General features: G+C 49.7%; 1 protein-coding gene across 3 annotated transcripts in view; it reads right to left on the bottom strand.

Moving 5' to 3' along the window:
- The window catches only part of LOC141233756 (uncharacterized), a 132,452-nt gene extending 116,996 nt beyond the window's left edge, over positions 1 to 15,456 (bottom strand). For all 3 annotated transcript variants that reach the window (XM_073667947.1, XM_073667948.1, XM_073667950.1), the window contains exons 1-3: positions 15,131 to 15,456; positions 13,268 to 13,349; positions 5,916 to 6,142 (exon numbers count right to left, since the gene is read on the bottom strand). In XM_073667947.1, coding sequence (XP_073524048.1) covers positions 5,916 to 6,142; positions 13,268 to 13,344 — 304 coding nt within the window. In that variant the 5' untranslated portion in view covers positions 13,345 to 13,349; positions 15,131 to 15,456. The remainder of the gene's footprint in view (positions 1 to 5,915; positions 6,143 to 13,267; positions 13,350 to 15,130) is intronic.
- Positions 15,457 to 20,625: the final 5,169 nt, after the last annotated feature.

Here is a 20,625-nt window from a genome sequence, read left to right as displayed (position 1 = left end):
TAGATAGAACATAGAGGTCCGTAGACCAAGCAAACTAACAGAGTTAGATACAGAGCACAGGCTAGCTAGAAAGTAGATATACAATGAAGTCCAGCAAAGCCAGAAGGGCGGAGCAGGACTAAATAGGCCAACAAGGTCATGTGACCAGCAAAGGAAAAAAAACCTAACAGCAAGGTTCTAACACACACGGTGGGAATACAGGGTAATCCCATGACGGTGGAACGCAGGGAGCTCAACTTCTTCCAGATCTTCTGGATCTTCCCCTACGTCCGGTAAGTTCGGCATTCTAGACAGGGCATCCGCGTTGGCATTCGAGCGTCCTGCCCGGTATTTGATGGTGAATTCAAAGTTGGACAGGCGAGCCATCCATCTCTGTTCCAGAGCACCGAGCCTTGGAGTGTCCAGGTGTGTCAACGGGTTGTTATCCGTGTACACGATGAATTTGGAGGAGGCAAGGTAATGCTTGAAACGTTCGGTCACTGCCCACACTACTGCCAGGAACTCCAGCTTGAATGAGCTATAATTCTCAGGGTTCCTCTCGGTGGGTCGTAGCTTTCGGCTAGCGTAAGCGATTACCCGTTCTTTTCCTTGCTGGATCTGGGACAGCACGGCTCCTAGCCCGATGTTACTTGCGTCCGTGTGGAGGATAAAGGGCTGGCTGTAGTCTGGATATGCCAGGATTTCTTCCCCCGTGAGGGCCATCTTCAGCCGGCTAAAGGACTCCTCTTCCAGCTTTTCCCACCTGAAGGGCGGCTTCTGGTTTTTGGCTTTTCGAGATTGACCTATCAGGAGGTCCTGCATAGGGTCTGCCATTTTGGTGAAACCGGGAATGAATCTTCGGTAGTAGCCTACCAACCCGAGGAACTGCCGCACTTCTTTTATGCTGGAGGGTCTTGGCCAGTCCTTAAACACGGTGATCTTATCAGGGTCAGGAGCCACTCCGTCAGCACTCACCACGTGTCCCAGGTAATGCACCTTTGGTTTCAGGAGGTGACACTTGGAGGGTTTCACCGTTAGGCCGTAGTTTGCCAGAGCTTTGAACACTTCTGCCAGGTGTTTCAGGTGGTCCTCGTAGGTCTTGGAATAGACGATGACATCGTCCAGGTATAACAGGACCGTCTCGAAGTTCCGGTGTCCCAGACAGCATTCCATCAACCGTTGGAAGGTTCCTGGTGCGTTGCAGAGCCCGAACGGCATGCAGTTAAATTCGCTGAGACCCATCGGGGTGGTGAATGCGGTCTTCTCCCGGTCTGCCTCTGCTACAGGAACCTGCCAGTACCCGCTAGTGAGATCCAAAGTAGAGAAGAAGTTAGCAGATTTTAATGCAGCTAAGGACTCTTCTATCCTTGGTAACGGGTACGCATCTTTGTGTGTGATACGGTTGACCTTCCTGTAGTCTACACACATTCTCATAGTGTTGTCCTTCTTTTTCACTAAGACTAGTGGAGCTGCCCAGGGGCTACAGCTGTCCCTGATTACCCCAGCCTCCTTCATGTCTCTAAGCATCCCCTTGGCGTGTTGGTAGTGTGCAGGGGGTACGGGTCGGTATCTCTCCTTTATGGGAGGATGGTCTCCCGTGGGGATGTGGTGTTCTACCCCCTTTACTCGCCCGAAGTCTAACGGGTGTTTACTAAACACTCTCTCGTACTCTTGAACCACCCGATAGACTCCTTGTTTCTGGTGTGAGGGAGTGGATTCGGTACCCAGATGTAGTTGCTGACACCAGTCCCCCACTGGTTTCTTAGAGCCGTTACCTTCCTCTGGTTGAGATGGAGGCAAGGGTTCCACGGCCTGTACAGAATTCTGGTTTATGGTGAACAATTTAGCTAGCGTGGCATACCGGGGCAGGTGTACTTCTCTCTCACTGATATTTATGATGCGAACGGGCACCCTCCCATGGCGTACATCGACCACCCCCCGTGCTGTCAAAATGGTGGGCCTACTGTCTGAGTAGACGGGTTCTACCATTGCTTGGTAGTCTCTACCTCTTAGACCAATAGCTGCCCGGCACCAAATCATCATCTCACTCTTTGGGGGCATGGCAATAGGGAACGGGTCACACATTCTCACGCTACCTATCTCACCACCAGATAGTTCCACCTGTTGCCGCTTCATCAGTGCCCGGATCTCTTTTTGGAGCACACGCTGCTGGCCGGAACTGGCGTTCTTGGCAACCTGCTGTAAAATGAGAATCACCTCTGCAAGACAATTTTCAATTACATTGGTTCCCAGGGTGATTCTAGGGTGACTCTCATGACGGTCTATGTCCACTATAATCAGTCCTTGTGCCGCCAGTTCGACTTTACCGATTTTAATGGTCACCTCCTTGAATCCCACCTGCGTCACGGACTGACCATTGCTGGCGATGATACTCAGGTCGTCGTCTGGGTAGCGGGTTATGTCCGAATCATTCCAGTACTGCTTGAAGAGCACGTACGGGATGGTGGTGACCTGTGACCCAGTGTCTAGTAGGGCACTCATAGGAATGCCATCCAGTACCACAGGCAAGATTGGACGTCCCCCTACGTATTTATCACGCCAGTTTGATGGGCCTGATGGTCTTATGCCTGGGGGTTGGCCCTCTACCCCAGGTTGTGCCCGTTTAAATGACAGTACCTTGCCACATGTCCGGGTTGATTGCAGCGGCGGCAAATAGGTCGTCCGTCCTCGTTGTATCGATCGCTGGGTCTTCCTCTGGCCGGTGGGGTCCTCCTTGGTCGGCGCCACGGGATGTCCTCCGGTCCGGATGCCAGCTCGATCTTCCCTGCAGTAGAAACCTGTAAAGACTGCACAGTTCGGGTTAGCGCGGCAACGCTTTTAGTTAGCTCTTGGACCTGATGGTGCAGGTCTGTAGCCGGGTCACTGTTTAAAGCCTGCGCATCAGCTCCCACAGGCCCTGCCGACAAGGGCGCCGTCTCCTGGTGATAAGTGATAGCAGGGCGCCTGTGGGTCACAGCGCCACCTGGTGCCGGTTCTCGGAGCACCCGGATGGCTCTGTCCTTGAACTGTGCAAAGTCCAGGTCAGGGTCCTGTAAGGCCATTGCCCGCAACTGGGTTCGACCCTCAATGAATTGTTCAGTCAACAGCTTATCTTCATTTCCCACGCTGTCAGGGTCTGCCTGCTTAATGGCTCTCAGGGCCTCTTGTAGGTTTAGAGCATAGTCTCTTATACTCTCATGTGCCCGTTGTTTGCACCCATAAAATCTTAGTTTTATTTCGGCTGAGGTGCGGGTGTCAAATGTGTCTTTCAGCCGGGTTAGTATGTCTCTGACAGTCCTCTTCCTCCCAGGTGGCCAGGACTTTACCTCCCTTTGGGCTGCCCCGATTAATTGGGCCACCAGGATGCTCACTTTTTGCGCCTCCGTGAGGGGATACACCTGGAAGAGGCTATCCAGCCTTTCTCTGAAGTCATTTAGGGTATGTGACTCCCCTGAGTACTGGGGTAGCCAGGCTGCACCCGGGATATAGGGCATGGTGAAAGGCATGACCGCAGCAGCGGCGGCGCTGGCGGTGGCTGTGGCGGTGAAGCTCTCCTCCATATCCGACATCCTCCTCCCCCCTAGTGGACCGTGGCCTACCTTGCGATGATCCTGTTCCGTAGGCCGCGGCTCCGCAGTCGATCGTCAGGGTTGAGGACCTTCCGTCGCGCTCCTGTGACGTCGGCGTCTGCTGGGCTCCTTCCAGGACCTTACGCAACGTCCGGACGTGAGGCGGGGCTTCAGTTCTCGCGGGCTTTCGGAGTCCACGCCCCTCTTCTTCCCGCGCGGCGCCCTCAAGATGGCGTCCAATGGCGGGAAAACTCCACGGATGGCGGGAAGAAGGCAGAAGATGGCGTCGGATGGCGGGAATCGGCTCCAGATGGCGGGAAACGACTCCGGACGGCGGGAAACTTCACCACAGGTAAGTATAAAAGTCTCTTTTTTTTTCAGGCACGCAGTACCCGGTGGTTGCGGGCACGTAATCCTGCCGACTACGCCAAAGGTTGACTCGCCCCCTGGGCCAGTGCTGTAGTGCGGCGCGCGTGCGCGCGGGGGATACCCGGAGCCGGATCCGATGGGGGTAGTAGTCTTCGTGTGGCGGTGACCCGGTCCGCGCCCAGGGTGGTCAAACTAAGTGGCAGTTATTGGTATGATGGTATTAGTGTCCGACTACGCCACCCGTTGAATGCGGTTATGAAACCGCCGCTGCAGGGCAGACCGCTGAGGCCGGTGGTATAGGTGTGCAGCAATGTTGATATAACCCCCAACGGGAGAGGTATGGCCTCAGGGCAGCGGATGTGGGTGATGTTGGGAGTGATGGTGTGGATGTCCCAGCACTAACGGTGCGACAAGGAAGCACGGAGACGCGAGGGTACAGTTCAGGGCCTTTACTGATGGTACAAGGCAAATTCCCCCGGGAGTACTGGCTAGTAGTTGGGGCCTGGTTAGTCTGCGAGTAAGCCGGAGTTCCCCTGGCCAGGTGGAGTTGTAGGCCTTCCCGTTAGTCTGTACCCTTCCTGGCTACCCTGCTTTCAGCGGTTACAAGTAGCCCACGTCCCTGGGTATACCGTGTGGTGCTCACCCGTATGGCTGGTGACCTGGGGCCTCCTGTTAGCCTCCTCTCCGGGATGGCGGTGCTGGTCCCTTCGTTGTGACTGAGCCTCCGGGCTTTTATGGCCAGAGGACCTGGAATCCCCTGCCGGATGGATTCTGCTGCTGGGTATATCTTAGTCCCCACAGCCTCGAACTCCTGTGTCCGGTTTTAGTACCTTCTCCCAGGGCGAGCTCTGCACGGCTCCAGCCCCTGGCGCTTCTCCTTGGCTCCTACAGAGCTCCTGATGTCTCTCTGTCCCTGTTTCTGCGTGTCCAGACCAGACTCCGTCTCTGTCTGGAACTCCTCTCTCTAACCCTGCCTCAGCCCCAGTTTTTGTAGGGGAAGTTCTTCCCCTCCCAGGACTGGGCAGGAGGTGTGGCATGCTTAGGATTCCTGCCCAGGAGACCTCCCACCTGCTCACAGACGTAATACTGCTATTACTGTGGAAACCAGACCCCTGGGGTGCCACACTTACACTCTACAGGAGAGAGAGAGAGGACCCCACTGACCATAAGAGCTTACACTCTACAGGAGAGAGAAAGGACCCAACTGACCATAAGAGCTTACACTCTACATGAGAGAATGGACTCCACTGATCATAAGAGCTTACACTCTACAGGAGAGAGAGAGAGGACCCCACTGACCATAAGAGCTTACACTCTACAGGAGAGAGAGAGAGAGAGAGGACCCCACTGACCATAAGAGCTTACACTCTACAGGAGAGAGAGAGGACCCCACTGACCATAAGAGCTTACACTCTACAGGAGAGAGAGATGACCCCACTGATCATAAGAGCTTACACTCTACAGGAGAGAGAGGACCCCACTGACCATAAGAGCTTACACTCTACAATAGAGAGTTATCCAGTGACTCTTGAGAAGAAAAACGTGATGGCCCCATTAGTGACCAGTGACCACATCTGCACAAGATGTGATCTGCAGGATGTTGTAGCCACAGGGAACTATGGGGAGGCCGTGCGGAAATGCTTAATGGTGTTAGCCTCCTCTGATGCTTCAGCAGTGCGGGAAATGATAATGGGCAAGTTTTTCTTTGCGAACCGTGAGTTGAATCTCAAACGGTTTACATTTGTATTTTGCTGCTGCAAATTTTATGAAATGTAACTTTAACTTGATCCTCCATGAGTTGATTCACGTATCTGTGGTCAGCACAGTAATCACATACCCGCTCTTATAACTGCACCCACCACACACTATTGACCTTTATTATGTACCCACCAGAGAGAATATTGAAAATATTGTTTTGCAATCACATCTATACTGATAACAAGATGTCACAATTTATCAGAAATGATGTTTTTCCCCCCATTGTGAGACGTCTCGTACCGTATGTGCGGGAGCAGAAGTCCAGGAATCTCCGCAGGGAGGACGCAGGGGCAACCGACGTCTGTGACGAACAGATAACCAGAACTGCACAGAATCTTTCTGCAAGCCTCCATTCACTTTCATTTTTAGATGAAACATGGACAATCCGTGAATTTTCATCTGATTTTTCACCATGTATGTCCAAGAAGATGAATCCCACGGTTTTCTTTAAATCGTTGTGGCTCATTCTAAGAAGAAGAAAAGAACATTAAAAGTGATACTGTAGGTAAAGAATATCTCTACTAAACATCCAACATCACCAGTAGCCTCAACAGTAATACTGATTCTCAACAGCCACCAGTGAACTCACCAGCAACCAATAACCAACAGTAACCAATAATCGCAACAGTAAACTCAACAAACAGCACTAATATCCACAAGAACTTCAAAAGTCACCATTAACCTTATCAATAAACAGGTATCTCAACAGTCACTAGTAACCTCAACAGCCGTCAGCAGTCCCAACAGTCCCCAGTAACTTACGAGTAATCTGATCAGTCGCCAATAATCTTAACAATCATCAATAACCTCAACAACTGCCAGTAATTTCAACAGAGCCCAATAACCTTAATAATAATCAGGAACCTTAACGATTGCCAGTAATATTAACTGTAACCAGTAATCTGTAGCCCTGTGGCCGGCGCTCCTGCATGGTGTCCCCTTCTCCCTCCATGCAGGCACACCGGCTTACTCACCGTCCCTTGCCCCGCAGCGTTGTCTCCTGCGCAGTCCCAACTCCTCGGCGTACTCCTGTTCCTGCCTCCTCCCTCCTCTGTGAACGCCGCTCTGTGTGCCAGTGACGCGCCCCCTGGGGCCGTGGGGTACTCAGTAGTCGGGTCGGTCCTTTTCGGGGTAGTAACGGTGGCAGTGAATTGGGTCAATTGGGGAATAAAGTGTTCGGGGATAAAGTTTGTTTTCCACCCGTGGTATGCGGCTATATGTGGCCGCCGCTGCTGTTCAGATCCACTGGGGCTGTTGGTGACGCAGCAAAGATGGTTCTGTTCTCCACGGGCAGAGCTAGGCCTCAGGGCAGTTTATAGTGATTAATGAGGTAGATGTTGTCGGTGTAGTGCAAGGCAGGTGGCGCAGCAATTAGTCAAGGACACAGTGGGGTGCAGTCTTCAAGTATTTACTCACAGTTGTCAAGATGCTCCAGGTTACAACCGGCGAATTATAACCGCCCACGTGTTCTCGGTGAAATGATCCAGCCAACTCTCAGATAACTTGGGTGCACTTGAATGGGACCCCTTTCTTACGTACCCTCCCAGGTCGTCTCTCTGCGCTGGCTCTCGCCCTCCTGTCCTGTGCCTCACACAAAGTGTGCCGAGCCAGTGGCCGCGGGCCTTGTTGGGCGACGTCTGGTCTGTCCCCTTTCTCCTATATGGCCACTGTGAGGAGCTGCCCACTTAATAAAGACTATGATACTTTTCCAGCAACGGACCACCATTTTTGTCAATATTATTATTGTGTATTATTAGTGATTTACTTGCTATATTTTATATAGTTCTGCTTACAGCCACCTTTTTAGCGATTGTGTGTGGATTTTGGCTATGGCACTTGAAGATACCGCAACCTCTGGTTTGCTAGTTGAGCCTTAACGAGCTCCACTAGTCTGGGACCAGTCCCCTACTGCGGCCTTGATCCCTCCACGGTCAGCGTGAACTCGGGCGCACGGGTGGCATCCCGCACTCGCCGTGCCCCTAGGATCCCTTCTATCTCTGAAGCCTTCCTCACTCTCCTCCTGGTCCTCTTTTACTGGGCCCCTTACTCCTTCACGGTCCTCCCTTCCTCTCTCACTCCTAGGACCAGAATGAACAGACCTCCTGCTCCAAAGACTGGAAGCAGGAATCGACCCTTCTAGATGTTTCTACCCTTCTTTTATACTCTCCCTTCAGTGCTCCCGTAAACTACTTCCTCCACCCACATCCTCCACTTAGTTCCACCCTCCTGACAGGGACCAGGCCTGTGCTCTCCTTTAGGAGCTATCTGGACCTTCCCTTTTGAAGTGGTGTAGTGTTGGATGTGACTGGTTGGGTCACGGGTACTGCTCCCTCCTTACCTGAGAGTGGGATACCACACCTCTGGCTGAGATGCAGTACCTCTGTGGCAACTGGACCCGCAGGGGCGCCACACCAGCCGCGCTTGCTCTCCTGCTATTAAAGGGGCAGCGCACATGTGGTAAATGCCCTCAGCTGAAAGCTGTAAGGCATTTAGTTAATTTTACACTCATGCAAAGCACCCTCCCTAATTGGGAGGTGCGTAAGCAACCCTATAGTTCTGTTAGATGGTTTGATGTGTGCAACTGTACTGTGTACGTCAGACTGCGTACTGTGTCGACTCACCAGAATGGTTTAAATGTGTATACGATGTGTATATGATGTGTCCTCATCAATATAATACTATACCTGTTGTAAATAGATTTCATCTGAGCTACAATCTGACGTGATGTGAAACACAGGAAGAGGAAGTGTGGCCATCTTAAGGTCAGTCTGCAGTTATTGAGAACAGGGAGAGGACGTGCTGGAGGGGAATTCAATGACATCCTTTCGTGGAAGTATCCCACCAAGACCAGAGCAGCGGCTGAGAGACGGAAATGCCTGGGACCTAGAGTGAGAGGTGTTGAATGCCACTGAGGAGTTAAGTCACAGTCATCAACAGTATTGTTCACCTGCTGGATGGACCCTGCATCCATTCGTATACATCGATTGTTTCTCCGGAGCAGACCCAGGTCGGTAAGAAAACTAAGGCCCCTGCGCCGCCACAGTGGATAACCATGCACGTACCTCACTACATTACGGTGCCAAAATACTCAAGGCTGAGATAGAGCCTGTAGTTAGATAGATAGGCATATTGACTGTTTATTGCCAAAGTCAGCTTCCGGAACTTTCGGATTTGCTGCCACGTTTCCTGTTTGTTCCGCATTTAAGAATCCTAATCCACGCCTAGGTGCCAACACGGCACACAACGGACTCCAGACCAAACTTGAACTTCTTTTTGTTTCAGGAGAGAGTTTCTGAGGAACACTATAGTACGGGATAATTGTTCAACTTCAATAGACTTCGTTTACTCCTAAATAGCAGTTGCAGTACTTTAACTGTTAGGGTATTTTCAATATAGTTGAGGAACGACAATTCCTCTGAGTTTATTGAAGTCACATCGGGACGGGAGAGGGATATTTGGTAGGGGGATAGAGGTAATTGATTGTAAGATTGTAAACTGTTGTGCTGTACTTCAGGCGAGCCCGTACGTTACACTCATATAATCATATAATGGTCCCATTTCCCAGGGTGGTAACAGGTAACAGAAGGCCGGTTAAGACAGGCACGCTAGTAGGTAAATTTATGTAAAGGATAGTAGGTACAAATTGTTTGGGCACCACACTGCAAAGCACAAGAGTCTCAGCCTCCCAGTTGAATGTCTGTATTATGTTTTGAATGTTTCCCATTTTTTAGTTGAGTCATCCACTCAACTAAATAAAATAATTATGGTGAGTGAACTCTGTAGGAGTCGGTTTTATCGCCCGTGACTTCTCTCTATCCTGAGGAACATACCCCGGTACATGACATACACCACTACTAAAATTCAAGAAGGGTCTGGATTGGTGATGAGCGAGCACTAAAATGCTCGGGTCAAGCAAATTGGAATGCTCGAGTGCTCGGACCGAGTAACAAGCCCAATGTAAGTCTACGGGAAACTCAAGCATTTTTCCAGTGGCGGTCTGCAGAGGGCTAAAAAATTGCCCAAATCGATGGGAACAGTGCTCAAATGATATGGGAACAGCATGGGGAAGACCCCTGGAAGCATTTCTAGCTCCCAGGTCAATGTTGTCAACAATGTTGTCAGAAGTATTACGCCACTTTTACGGACTCAAAATAAAACATACAAAAGCGAAACCAAAATGGATTTTTCTTGGGAAATATGTTAAGGAACATCTTTCCTAGGGTAATGACTTGTATATAAGGCAAAATAAATATGTCCACTCCTGAGGTCTTATGTGTGGAGTCTGAACTGAATACCGACAACCTTGTTGATGCTGGTAGTCAACAACTGCCCTCTTCTGCTCACAAATCCTTCCCAATATCTGCAATGTAGAGTTCCAAAACGTGCGGACATCGCAGATCAGTCGGTGAGCTGGAAGCTGCAAGCACTGCTGAAGCACGGCAAGGGCGGCGGAAGCTGTAGCTGACTTTCTAAAATGGGCACACAGTTGGCGTACTTTGACAAGCAGATCTGGCATGTCCAGGTAGGTTTTGAGAAACCGATGAACCACGAGGTTAAGCACATGGGCCAGGCATGGTATGTGTGTGAGCTCGCCTCGCCTCAGACTCGCCATCAGGTTCCTGCCATTCTCACACACGACCATGCCTGGCTGTAGGGTCAGCAGTGTCAGTCACAGATCTGCCTGCTCTTTCAGAGCTGTCCACAACACTTCAGCGATGTGCGGTTTATATTAGCTTCAGCACAGCCTGTTGTTGCTTGGCCAAGGTAGTGCTGCCGTGCTTCCAGCTTGTGACTGATGCGGTAATTTCAGAGATGGAGGCTGAGGAGAAGGTGCAGGAGCTGTAGAATGTGGGGGCAACACTGATTGACCCAGGGCTCGCAATCCTTGGCGTCGGGAGGACGTGTTCCGTACCAAGGTCCGACTGGGTCCCAGCTTCCACTATATTAACTCAGTGTGCCGTCAGCGAGATGTACCATCCCTGCCCACAAGCACTTGTCCACGTGTCTATGGTTAGGTGAACTTTCCCAGTAACTGCGCTGTTGAGGGCACGGCTAATGTTGTGGGATACGTCTAATATTGTGGGACACGTGCTCATGTAATGCGGGGACGGCACACCGGGAGAAATAGTGGTGGCTAGGTACCGAGTACCGAGGGATGGCCGCTGCCATCAGGTTGTGGAAAACTTCTGTCTCCATGAGCCTAAAAGGCAACATTTAGAGTGCAAGCATTCGCAAAATGTGTGTATTTAGTAGTGTTGCCTGTGGGGCGTTGGCTGTGTATTTGCTGATGGTGCTATTTGAGAGGTTCAATGACAGGTGCAGGGCAGGAGGCATCTTGGCATGTGCCATGGACAGCAGAACAAGCAGTCGTGTCACCTACAGACACTGTTGCTGGACCCTGGGGTTCGGCCCACTTAGTCAGGTGCTTTGCTGCCATGTGCCTGATCATGCTGGTGGTGGTCAGGGTGGTAGTTTTGCTATCCCTGCTGATGCTGGCCTGGCAGGTGGTGCAAATGGCCTTTTTCGGGTTATCTGCAGAGTCTTTAAAAAATAACCATACTCGGGAAGGTCTCACAGTTGTACTGGCAACTTCCGTCTTGTTGGCGTTATGAGGAACATTTTCCCTCCTTGTGTCTGCAGCCACCACACTGCTTCTTCCTGCCTATTGTGGTGCTACGCCTCTCTCCCCCTGTGTGCTGCTGTCCTCGCTCTGCATGTCCCACTGCCAGGTTGGGTCAGTTACTATATCATCCACCACCTCGTCTTCCACTTCCGCACCCTGGTCCTCCTCCTGACTTTCTGTCAATTGTGTCTCATCATCATCCACCTCTTTCGACAGTAATTGCACTTTCCCACCGTCGCCTTCATGTGACCGTGGCTGCTCCAATATTTGGGCATCGCTACACGTGTTCTCCTCTTGAGTCGCTTGAAGCTGGATGGGCGAGAGGCCCGGATCTACAAATGGAAAAGTGAACAGCTCTTCAGAGTGTCCAAGTGTGGGATCAGTTGTCTCTGGGTACTCGGCATGGTGGGAGGAAGAAGGATCAGGGTGAGGAATACGTGGTCCAGACTCACGGCTACTGAGACTTGACCGTGTGGAAGACAGGGTGGGGGTGGTGGTGGCTAAGTTACTGGAAGCATTATCCGCTATCCAACCATCAACCTTTTCACACTGCTCTGTGTTCAATAGTGGTGTATTTTCCACATTCACGAGAAATGGCTGATTTTGGAACGCAGTTATATGTGATACGTCTGACAGAGAACCACAGTTTTAAATAGCAGGCCTGTAATTCTCTGATACTATTCTTCACAAACACCTAGTGTGAATAGCTTGACCAACACACTGCAACAGAATGTAAAAGGAGGCCAATATTTTGCACGTTCAGTTCAAGTTTCTGGATTTTTATCGCTGAAATATGCAACAGATGTGGCTTTATTCTGCAGTGAGAACAAGCAAATGGAAAAGAAAAATTGTGTATTCTGGATTGCTTTTTAAGCAAATAACCAGGATTAAGATAAAACAAAATGCCCTGGCCCCTGATATCTGGGGCTATGTCTAGAAATATCTGTAATTATTACAGCAGCAGCAGCAGACAGGACGTTCAATGGAGCCTCTTGTGCTGTATCATACACTGCAGTCTGCCACATGCACTGCCTGCCTGCCTAACTACTGCTATCACCGCTGATTATATGCAGCTGGATTAGTCCTCAGAAGGACTGTTAGTTGAGATTGATATATATACAGTATGTTGTGGAATACCTACACTAACTATAAACAAGCAAATCTCTCCCTAGCTCAGCAGCAGCTCTCCATACTCTGGCTGGTCCTGGGGTTGACTGTGACGAGCATGGCGGCGCCAGGTCTGATATAGACCTGATGATGCTGTGCGGCCAGCCAATCACTGTAATGCCACAACCAACATGGCTGCGGCATTACAGTGACTGGCTGGCAATTGCTGCATGTTCATTGGTTATGTAAAGAGCGCCAAACATGCAAGGAGGAGACCCGAGCTCCCGCCGAGCGACCCCGGAAATACTCGCCGAGCTCATCGAGCACCGTGATGCTCGCGCGAGTACCAAGCAGTGGCGAGCACGTTCGCTCATCACTAGTCGAGATACCTTTCTTGATAAATATAATTTTACAGATTATGGGCACTAGATTCTGTGATGCGACACTGATCCAGAGAACTAGTTTGATTGCGATATGTGGAGTGAAGTTTTCTCTTAATATGGAGCCATTAGCATCTGACTCATGGGGTAACAGAGCAAACAAGCGTGCATAACTAAAGCAGATCCAGATTTATGATTTTACGGGGAAAACAAGTGTTTTCTAAACCATACATGTCACATTTCTTCTAAGACTTTGTTTCATTATTTACCTGTCGATGGATGAGCACCGAGTGATCTGTAATAGATCTGTAGTAGATCACTCAGCGCACAGGTGCCGTAGATCTCAGCAGCGTAGGTTGTGTCTACACAGGATGATGCGCTGCCGAGAGCGATGATATTTTGTGCGGCACAAAAGATGATTTCACCCTATGGATGAGTCTTATTGATATAGAGTCACAGGGTGACCACTGGAGGCTACTTACGCTTGTCCAACATTGGGTATAACGGTTACGCTTCCATCCTGCGACTCCCACTGCGTGATGCTGGTTATAATCTCCATAATATCTGCAGAGAAAACGCTACACGTTATCTGCTGGGAGTCCTGTAATATTATGTTCAAGTAGTGATGTAACTGTAATGCACACGCCCGGACTGACTGGTATGTGCGTGTTTATGTAGTGATTCCACTGTGCCATGAACCGGAGAGTGCCTGAAGGGGCGTAACTAAGTATCTGCCCGATCCGACCAAGGTCGCACGACGGCATACGACGCCAGTGCACCAGGGAGGAACTGAGCAGAGGAACCAGGGTCTACTCCAGGTCAGACTCCGGACACGGCTGTTGACCCACACCGGGGAATACAGGAACAGGCAGACTAGAGCACAGGCTGGGTACGGTCAAGTACAGACTGGGAGACAAATTTGAAACCGCAGACGCGGTAGACAGAGCTGAGCAAAGCGAAAACCGCAGACGCGGTGGACAGAGCTGAGCAAAGCGAAAACCGCAGACGCGGTGGACAGAGCTGAGCAAAGCGAAAACCGCAGACGCGGTGGACAGAGCTGAGCAAAGCGAAAACCGCAGACGCGGTGGACAGAGCTGAGCAAAGCGAAAACCGCAGACGCGGTGGACAGAGCTGAGCAAAGCGAAAACCGCAGACGCGGTGGACAGAGCTGAGCAAAGCGAAAACCGCAGACGCGGTGGACAAGGCTTTGTTCACACAGAACAGACTAGAGGGGAAAGGCAGAACCAGATACCCACAGGGTACTTGCAGAGAAGTAGCGAGTGGACCACAAACTCACAAACAGAAGTACAGTGACAACGAGCAGGAGTTAGGTACGAGTACAGACTGCAGAAAAAGGAAAGGAACGGACATAGAGAAAAAACAGGTAAAAGATAGGAGAGAGTTCAGACTGGAACTGAGTGTACGGAGGAGACCGACACTACAGCGGGATACAGGAGCGGGTCTGGGAATACGGCCCCCAGAGAGGCGGGACGAACAGGCAAGGAGCGTGTTCAGACAGGACAGACAAGATACAGGAGCGGGTCTAGGTAATCGGCCCCTAGAAGGCAGGAGGAACAGGCTAGGAGCGTGTTCAGACAGGTCAGACAAGATACAGGAACGGGTCTAGGTAATCGGCCCCTAGAAGGCAGGAGGAACAGGCAAGGAGCGTGTTCAGACTGGCCTGGAAATACAGCCTCCAGGAAGGCGGAACGAACAGGCAAGGAACAAGTACAGACTGCAGGTTAAGGTACACAGATAGGACACAGTACAGACATGGAAACAGATACTGCAAGACAGGTAACATAGACAGGACCTGGCATGTCAGAGACAAAAGCCAACTGACAGGGCAAGATGCTCAGGCATGGGTTAATTGGAGCAGCTGTTTTAAATACCAGGTGACAGACAGCAATAGGCTGAGGACGCACAAGGGGTGTGCCTGCAGCAGGTACAAAAAGCAGGAAGTGATCGGGCGCCGCCCTTAAGCAGCAGAAACAGACACAAACAGACAGCATGGAGGGAAGCCAGAGAGACACTCTGGACTGGAGATCAAGTGCGCGCTCTTGCACAGTGGGAGATGGACCACCATGCAAGGACGCCGCCAGGTATGTTACAGTAACCTCTCATTATGTTGGATATGTTATCTACAGGTGGCGCCACTGCCTATTAATCATGTTACCTATAGGTGGCGCTGTGATACCAATGCATATTAATTATGTTGCCTATAGTTGGTGCTGTATCTGTGTTCTCTTCTTCTTCCGATATATTCCTGGTATCTGCAGCTAGTATATAACCATGACCTGAGATGTCGGCTGCTGTTTGCAGAGGGGTCCTTGTATGAAGGTTACCTGGAGCTGTTCGTCTTTTTCCCGGGTATTTCCTCTTGCCACACGTCCGCTCCTCCACCTTCTCTATCAGTTGTGTGGTCCTGATCCTTTACCTCTTAGTTCTTCTGGCTCCCAGGTCTCTTGTTTATCTGCTCTTCAGTTTCTTCTCCTCTCCGTCCCTGGTGGTGGGACAACCCCTGCAGGATCACTTCTAGGGTGGGGACAGTTCTGACCACAGAGCCTACATATCTTTCCTTTCTGAAGATTTGGCCGTGAGTGTGAAGTTCATGGGATTTTTCTCCGAGGTTTGTCACTTGTTTTTTTTTTTTCTTTTACTTCCTGCAGATTCCGCCCTTATCTTATAAGAACTGGGGTCAAAGCTCAGGGAAGATAATCACTAGGACTCGATGAGTCAGTTTTTTTTGGCATGTTTATTATGCAGTTTTAGTGCACTTTCTTTTTCTCGGAATACATCCACAAGAAAATGTGGACATTTGTTAAAAAAAAATGAGCTTTTGTCGAAATTTTTCAAGACCCGTAACGTTTTCATTTTTCGGGATCTGGGGCTGGGTTACGGATTATTTTTTGCTCCCTGAGCTGATGTTTCTGCTGATACAATTTTTGGGTAGATACGATGTTTCGATCTTCTCTTTTTGCATTTTATTGCAATGTTGCGGTGACCAAAAAAATTTTAATTCTGGAGTTTCAATTTTTCTCTCGTTACGCCGATTACCGATCGGATTGATTTATTTTATATTTTGATACATAGACTTTTACAGATGTAAGAATGCCAAATATGTGTATTTTTTTTTTAAATTGTTTTATTTTAAATGGGGTAAAAGGGGGGTGATTTAAAATTTAGTATTTTTTTTTATTTTTTGCATATTTTACAAACATTTTTGTATCGCTTTTTATGTATTTAATAGTCCCCTTAGGGGACTTGCAGCTGCAATCAGCCAATCCTTTGTCACATATACACTGGCTTTCACAGAAGGATTGTAATGACATGCACGGGGGTCATTGGCAGACCCCCAGCTGTCCTGGAAACTCATCAGCCATCATCTGCTGGGAAAGAGGCGGGCTTGGAGTGTGACCCCGCATCAAAGGCAGGGACATAACACATGACGTACATGTACGTCATATGTCGTGAAGGAGTTTTAATCATTTCTATTGTCTCTTTGTGTTTTTCATTGAATCTTTAAGGGGAACCAGTCATATAATTTATTCACACTAAACTGCCCCCAATAGCGTACAGGTCATGCAATGTGCAGCGTGTGACCCGGTGTCTGCCATACACTTATTATTCAGGGAAGTATGCCTACTTTTAATTGACTTGTTATTTATTTATTTATTTTTTTAAACTTATTTTTTATTAATAACAACATGAAACAGTATTAATCAAAACACAATTAGCATTGTACAGGTATACATCAGCAATCATCATAAATGGACATCATCACAATGGGGTACAATGAGATATATCAAAACTAGTGTTGAGCGAGCACTAAAATGCTCGGGTGCTCGGAGCTCGGGCCGAGATCACTGTGATACTCGGGAGCTCGACCCGAGCAACGAGCCCAATGTTAGTCTATGGGAGACTCGAGCATTTTTGCGGCGGCACCCGCGGCAGTCTGTAGAAAGCCTAAAAAGTGCCCAAAACGATAGTGACAGTGCTCAAATGACATGGGGGCAGCATGGGCATCGCCCCAGGAAGCATTTCTGACCCCCAGGTCACTGCTGTCAACAACGTGGTCAGAGGTATTAAGCCACTTTTACAGGCTCACAATAAAATGTTCAAAAATGAAACTGAAATGGTTTTCCTGTGAAATATGTTAAGGAATTTCCTTTCCAGGGTAAAGACTTGTGTATAAGGTAAAATAAATGACCAAAAAAAAAAAAATACTCCTCCACACCTTGGGCTATGTTCACAAGTAGCATTTTTTATGCGTTTTTACACTTTTGTATTGCTTTCAACCGTGACAAATGCATTCACCGGGAAATGTCATTTTAACATTTTACAACCTTATCTGGCCATGTGCTGTGTGACACATGCATACAGTGCTGAAAAGACATGGGAACAGCATGGGGAAGACCCCTGGAAGCATCTCTGACACCCAGATCACTGCCTAAAAGTGTGCCCATCAGAAGTGATCCTTGCCGCATCAGAAGATGCAGACTTGCAACTATCCCCGTTCAAGTCCTTCTCCCAGGGCAGTGTTCAATTGTACTTCCCCCATTCCTTGCAATGCAAGCGCAAATATGCAGCCAACCACCCACCCACCCCCAGACTGCAATTCCATACTGCTAGCTTGCACTTGAAATGGGGCCTTTAAGTTTAGAGGAGGCCGAAGCTGGCCACTACCTCATGGCTGCGTCGGCAGCGAGGTATCCATACTCAGTCCCCAGCCGCCACTATTTGTCCCGGTAACCTTTCCCACACTTTTCTTAGCCTGGCCTGCTTTAGGGTAGCATTGGACGAGCCCACCAGACAACCAGACTCCTCCAGTGGGCCCTGGCTTCTCCATCAGGGGAGTTGAGAGTGCCAAGGTGAGGAGCATGATGATGATGATAGAAGTTAGCATCTGCTTTGTTTTCTTGGAATGCCAGTGTAAGTGTGCAGCCTGCCACCCACCCACCCCCAGGCTGCAATACCATACTGCTAGCTTGCTTGCACTTGAAATGAGGCCTTTTAGGCTTGTGGAGGCGGAATCTGGCCACCATGTCATGGCTGCATCGGCGGCCTGGTATCAATACTCAGTCCCCAGCTGCCCGGCGGCCGGGTGTTCATACTCGGTCCCCAGCCGCCCCTATTTGTCCCGGTGCGCCATATACACAAGCGCGCATACCAAAACATTACCTGTGCCCTCCCCAGTGCATTTAGTGGGAAGGACAGCCTATTCCACTGTTAGTGTATGCACGCCAACCCCCTGTTCATGGCACATGCGAAGATGCCTCCCGCCCTGCACCTGTCATTGCAGACTTGCAACTATCCCCGTTCAAGTCCTTGTCCCAGGGCAGTGTTCGATTGTTCCTCCCCCATTACTTGCAATGCAAGCGCAAGTATGCAGCCTGCCACACACCGACCCCCAGGCTGCAATACCATACTGTTTGCTTGCTTGTACTTGAAATTGGGCCTTTTAGGCATGTGGAGGCGGAATCTGGCCACCAAGTCATGGCTGCGTTGGCGCCCTGGTATCCATACTCGGTCCCCAGTCGCCCCGCGGCCGGGTGCCCACACACGGTCCCCAGCCGCCTGGGGGCGGCCGGGTGTCCATAAACGGTCCCCAGCCGCCCCTATTTGTCCCGGTGCGCCTTATACACAAGTGCGCATATCAAAACATTACCTGTGCCCTCCCCAGTGCATTTAGTGGGAAGGACAGCCTTGCCACAAACAAGTAGACAAGTGAATGTGGCCAGGGATGGTCCATCTCACTGACACCTTCACACTGGGTTAATATTGTGGAAGCCGGGACACAGTTGGACACTGGGATGCAACACGTTCTCCAGACATAGAGGATTGCGGGTCCTGGGTCTATCAGGCTTCAACACAAAGTTCAGAAGGTAGACAGCAGCAGTGGTCGGCCTCCTACACAACGATTAAATTATTCATGATCATGAGGCCATCCACCTCCTTAGCTTTCTGTTCCTTGGAATGCAAGCGCATGTATGTAGTAGCGGCTAGGCCTGAGGTGGTCAGTGTTTTGGCGCATATCCTACCTCCTCCGAGGATTGCTGGATGTTTTCCTGCTACTATCCCAGTTCTATGACTCCCGTTAAAACAAAGTTTCAGGTGATGAATGATGGATGAGGTGGTGGCAAAGGAGAAAGAGCAGGAGGAACAGGGACCATTCACATCAATATCAGGCCAGTCAACCACACATGTCTTGTAGGATATGTTTCTGCACCAAAAGGAGCGGTTCAGCTACACAGTTATAGAGCATACAGTGAGTGCAATGCCTACCAAAAATTTCGAGACACTCCAATGCCCCTTGGAAGTGACATGGAGGTCAGAGGGCCTTAACTAAACCGTTTTTTCCATTTATAGCAGCTGAGTCTCCTGTACACTGTTGGCCTAAGCAGTGAATGGAAGGCTTTCCAAAAATTATGAGGAACTGCATTGCCCCTTGAAACAGATGTGGATTACAGCGTACTAAAACCCTTGTACCCATTATTGGGGAGTGGATCTCCCTTAGTGTTCGCCTTTGCATTGAAAAGAAAAGCTGACTAAAATTAGGAGGTAATGCAATGCACGTTGGAAGAGACGAGGAGGTTAGAGGTAACTAAAAACAACATTTCAATGCCCCTTGGAGGAGCTGTGGAGTTCAGATTGGTTTAACAAGACGGTTTTAATGCCCCTTGGATAAGACGTGGAGGTCACAGTAGCTTAACAAGATGGTTTAAATGCCCCTTGGAAGAGTGGTGGAGGTTACAGTGGAATAAAAAGACAATATCAATGCCCCGTGGAAGAGACGTGGAGGTCACAGTAGCTTAACAAGACGGTTTTAATGCCCCTTGGAAGAGTGGTGGAGGTAGCAATGGAATAAAAAGACAATATCAAAGCCCCTTGAAAGAGACGTGGAGGTCCCATTGGATTAAATAGACAATATCAATGACTCTTGGAAGAGACGTGGAGGTCACAGTAGCTTAACAAGACGATTTTAATGCCCCTTACAAGAGCCATGCAGTACAGCATATTAAAAACATTATTCCCATTATTGGGGAGTGGGTCTCCCATAGTCTTTGCCTATGCCTTCCAAGCAAAAGCTGCCAAAAATTAGGACGGAGGAACTTGCAATGCTGGCAACACGGACCACGGTCACCCTGGTGGTATAGTGGTGGTGGAGGCTGAGGATAAGGAGAAGAGCAAAAAACAGCCGAAATGAGGAAGCGTATACCCATGTGTGGGTGTGAAGTGGTGCATGGGAATACACCTCCCAAAATAACACAGGGGATTTGACTTTATGTTACTCTGCTGTCATTTGGTGGTGATGAGAAGTCTGGCCCAATCCAGCCCTTGTTCACTTTGATTAGGGTCAGCTTATCAGCATTGTCAGTTGACAGGCAAGTGCGCTTATCAGTTATAATTCCCCCAGCGGCACTAAAAACACGCTCCGATAACACGCTAGCGGCAGGACAGGCCAGGACCTCCAAGGTGTACAGAGCAAGTTCATTCCAAGTGTCCAGCTTGGATACCCAATAATTAAAAGGCACAGAGGAATCACAGAGGATGCTGATACGGTAGTCAAGGTACTCCCTCACCATCTTTTGAAACATTCCACTCCTTGTGAGAGTACCCCGTGCATCAGGACCTGTAAGCTTGGTGGGTCTCAGAAAACTGTCCCAGAACGTTGACAGTGATCCCCTGCCTCTTCTGGATTGGAGTTGCGTCTCTCTCGCCTGTACGCCTTGGTTGGGCAACGAACTGTGACCTCTGCCGATAGCGTGTTCAGATGGGAATTTTTTTAACAGTTCGGCAGCAAGGGCCTTCTGGTACTGCCCCATTTTTGCAGACCTCT

The sequence above is a fragment of the Phyllobates terribilis genome, unplaced genomic scaffold (genome assembly GCF_046119375.1).
Source record: "Phyllobates terribilis strain yellow unplaced genomic scaffold, ASM4611937v1 Scaffold_625__1_contigs__length_943254, whole genome shotgun sequence".
NCBI classification, from domain to species: Eukaryota; Metazoa; Chordata; class Amphibia; order Anura; family Dendrobatidae; genus Phyllobates; species Phyllobates terribilis.
The sequence above is the reverse complement of the archived record's forward strand: the minus strand, read 5'-3'. Positions and strand labels throughout refer to the sequence as shown.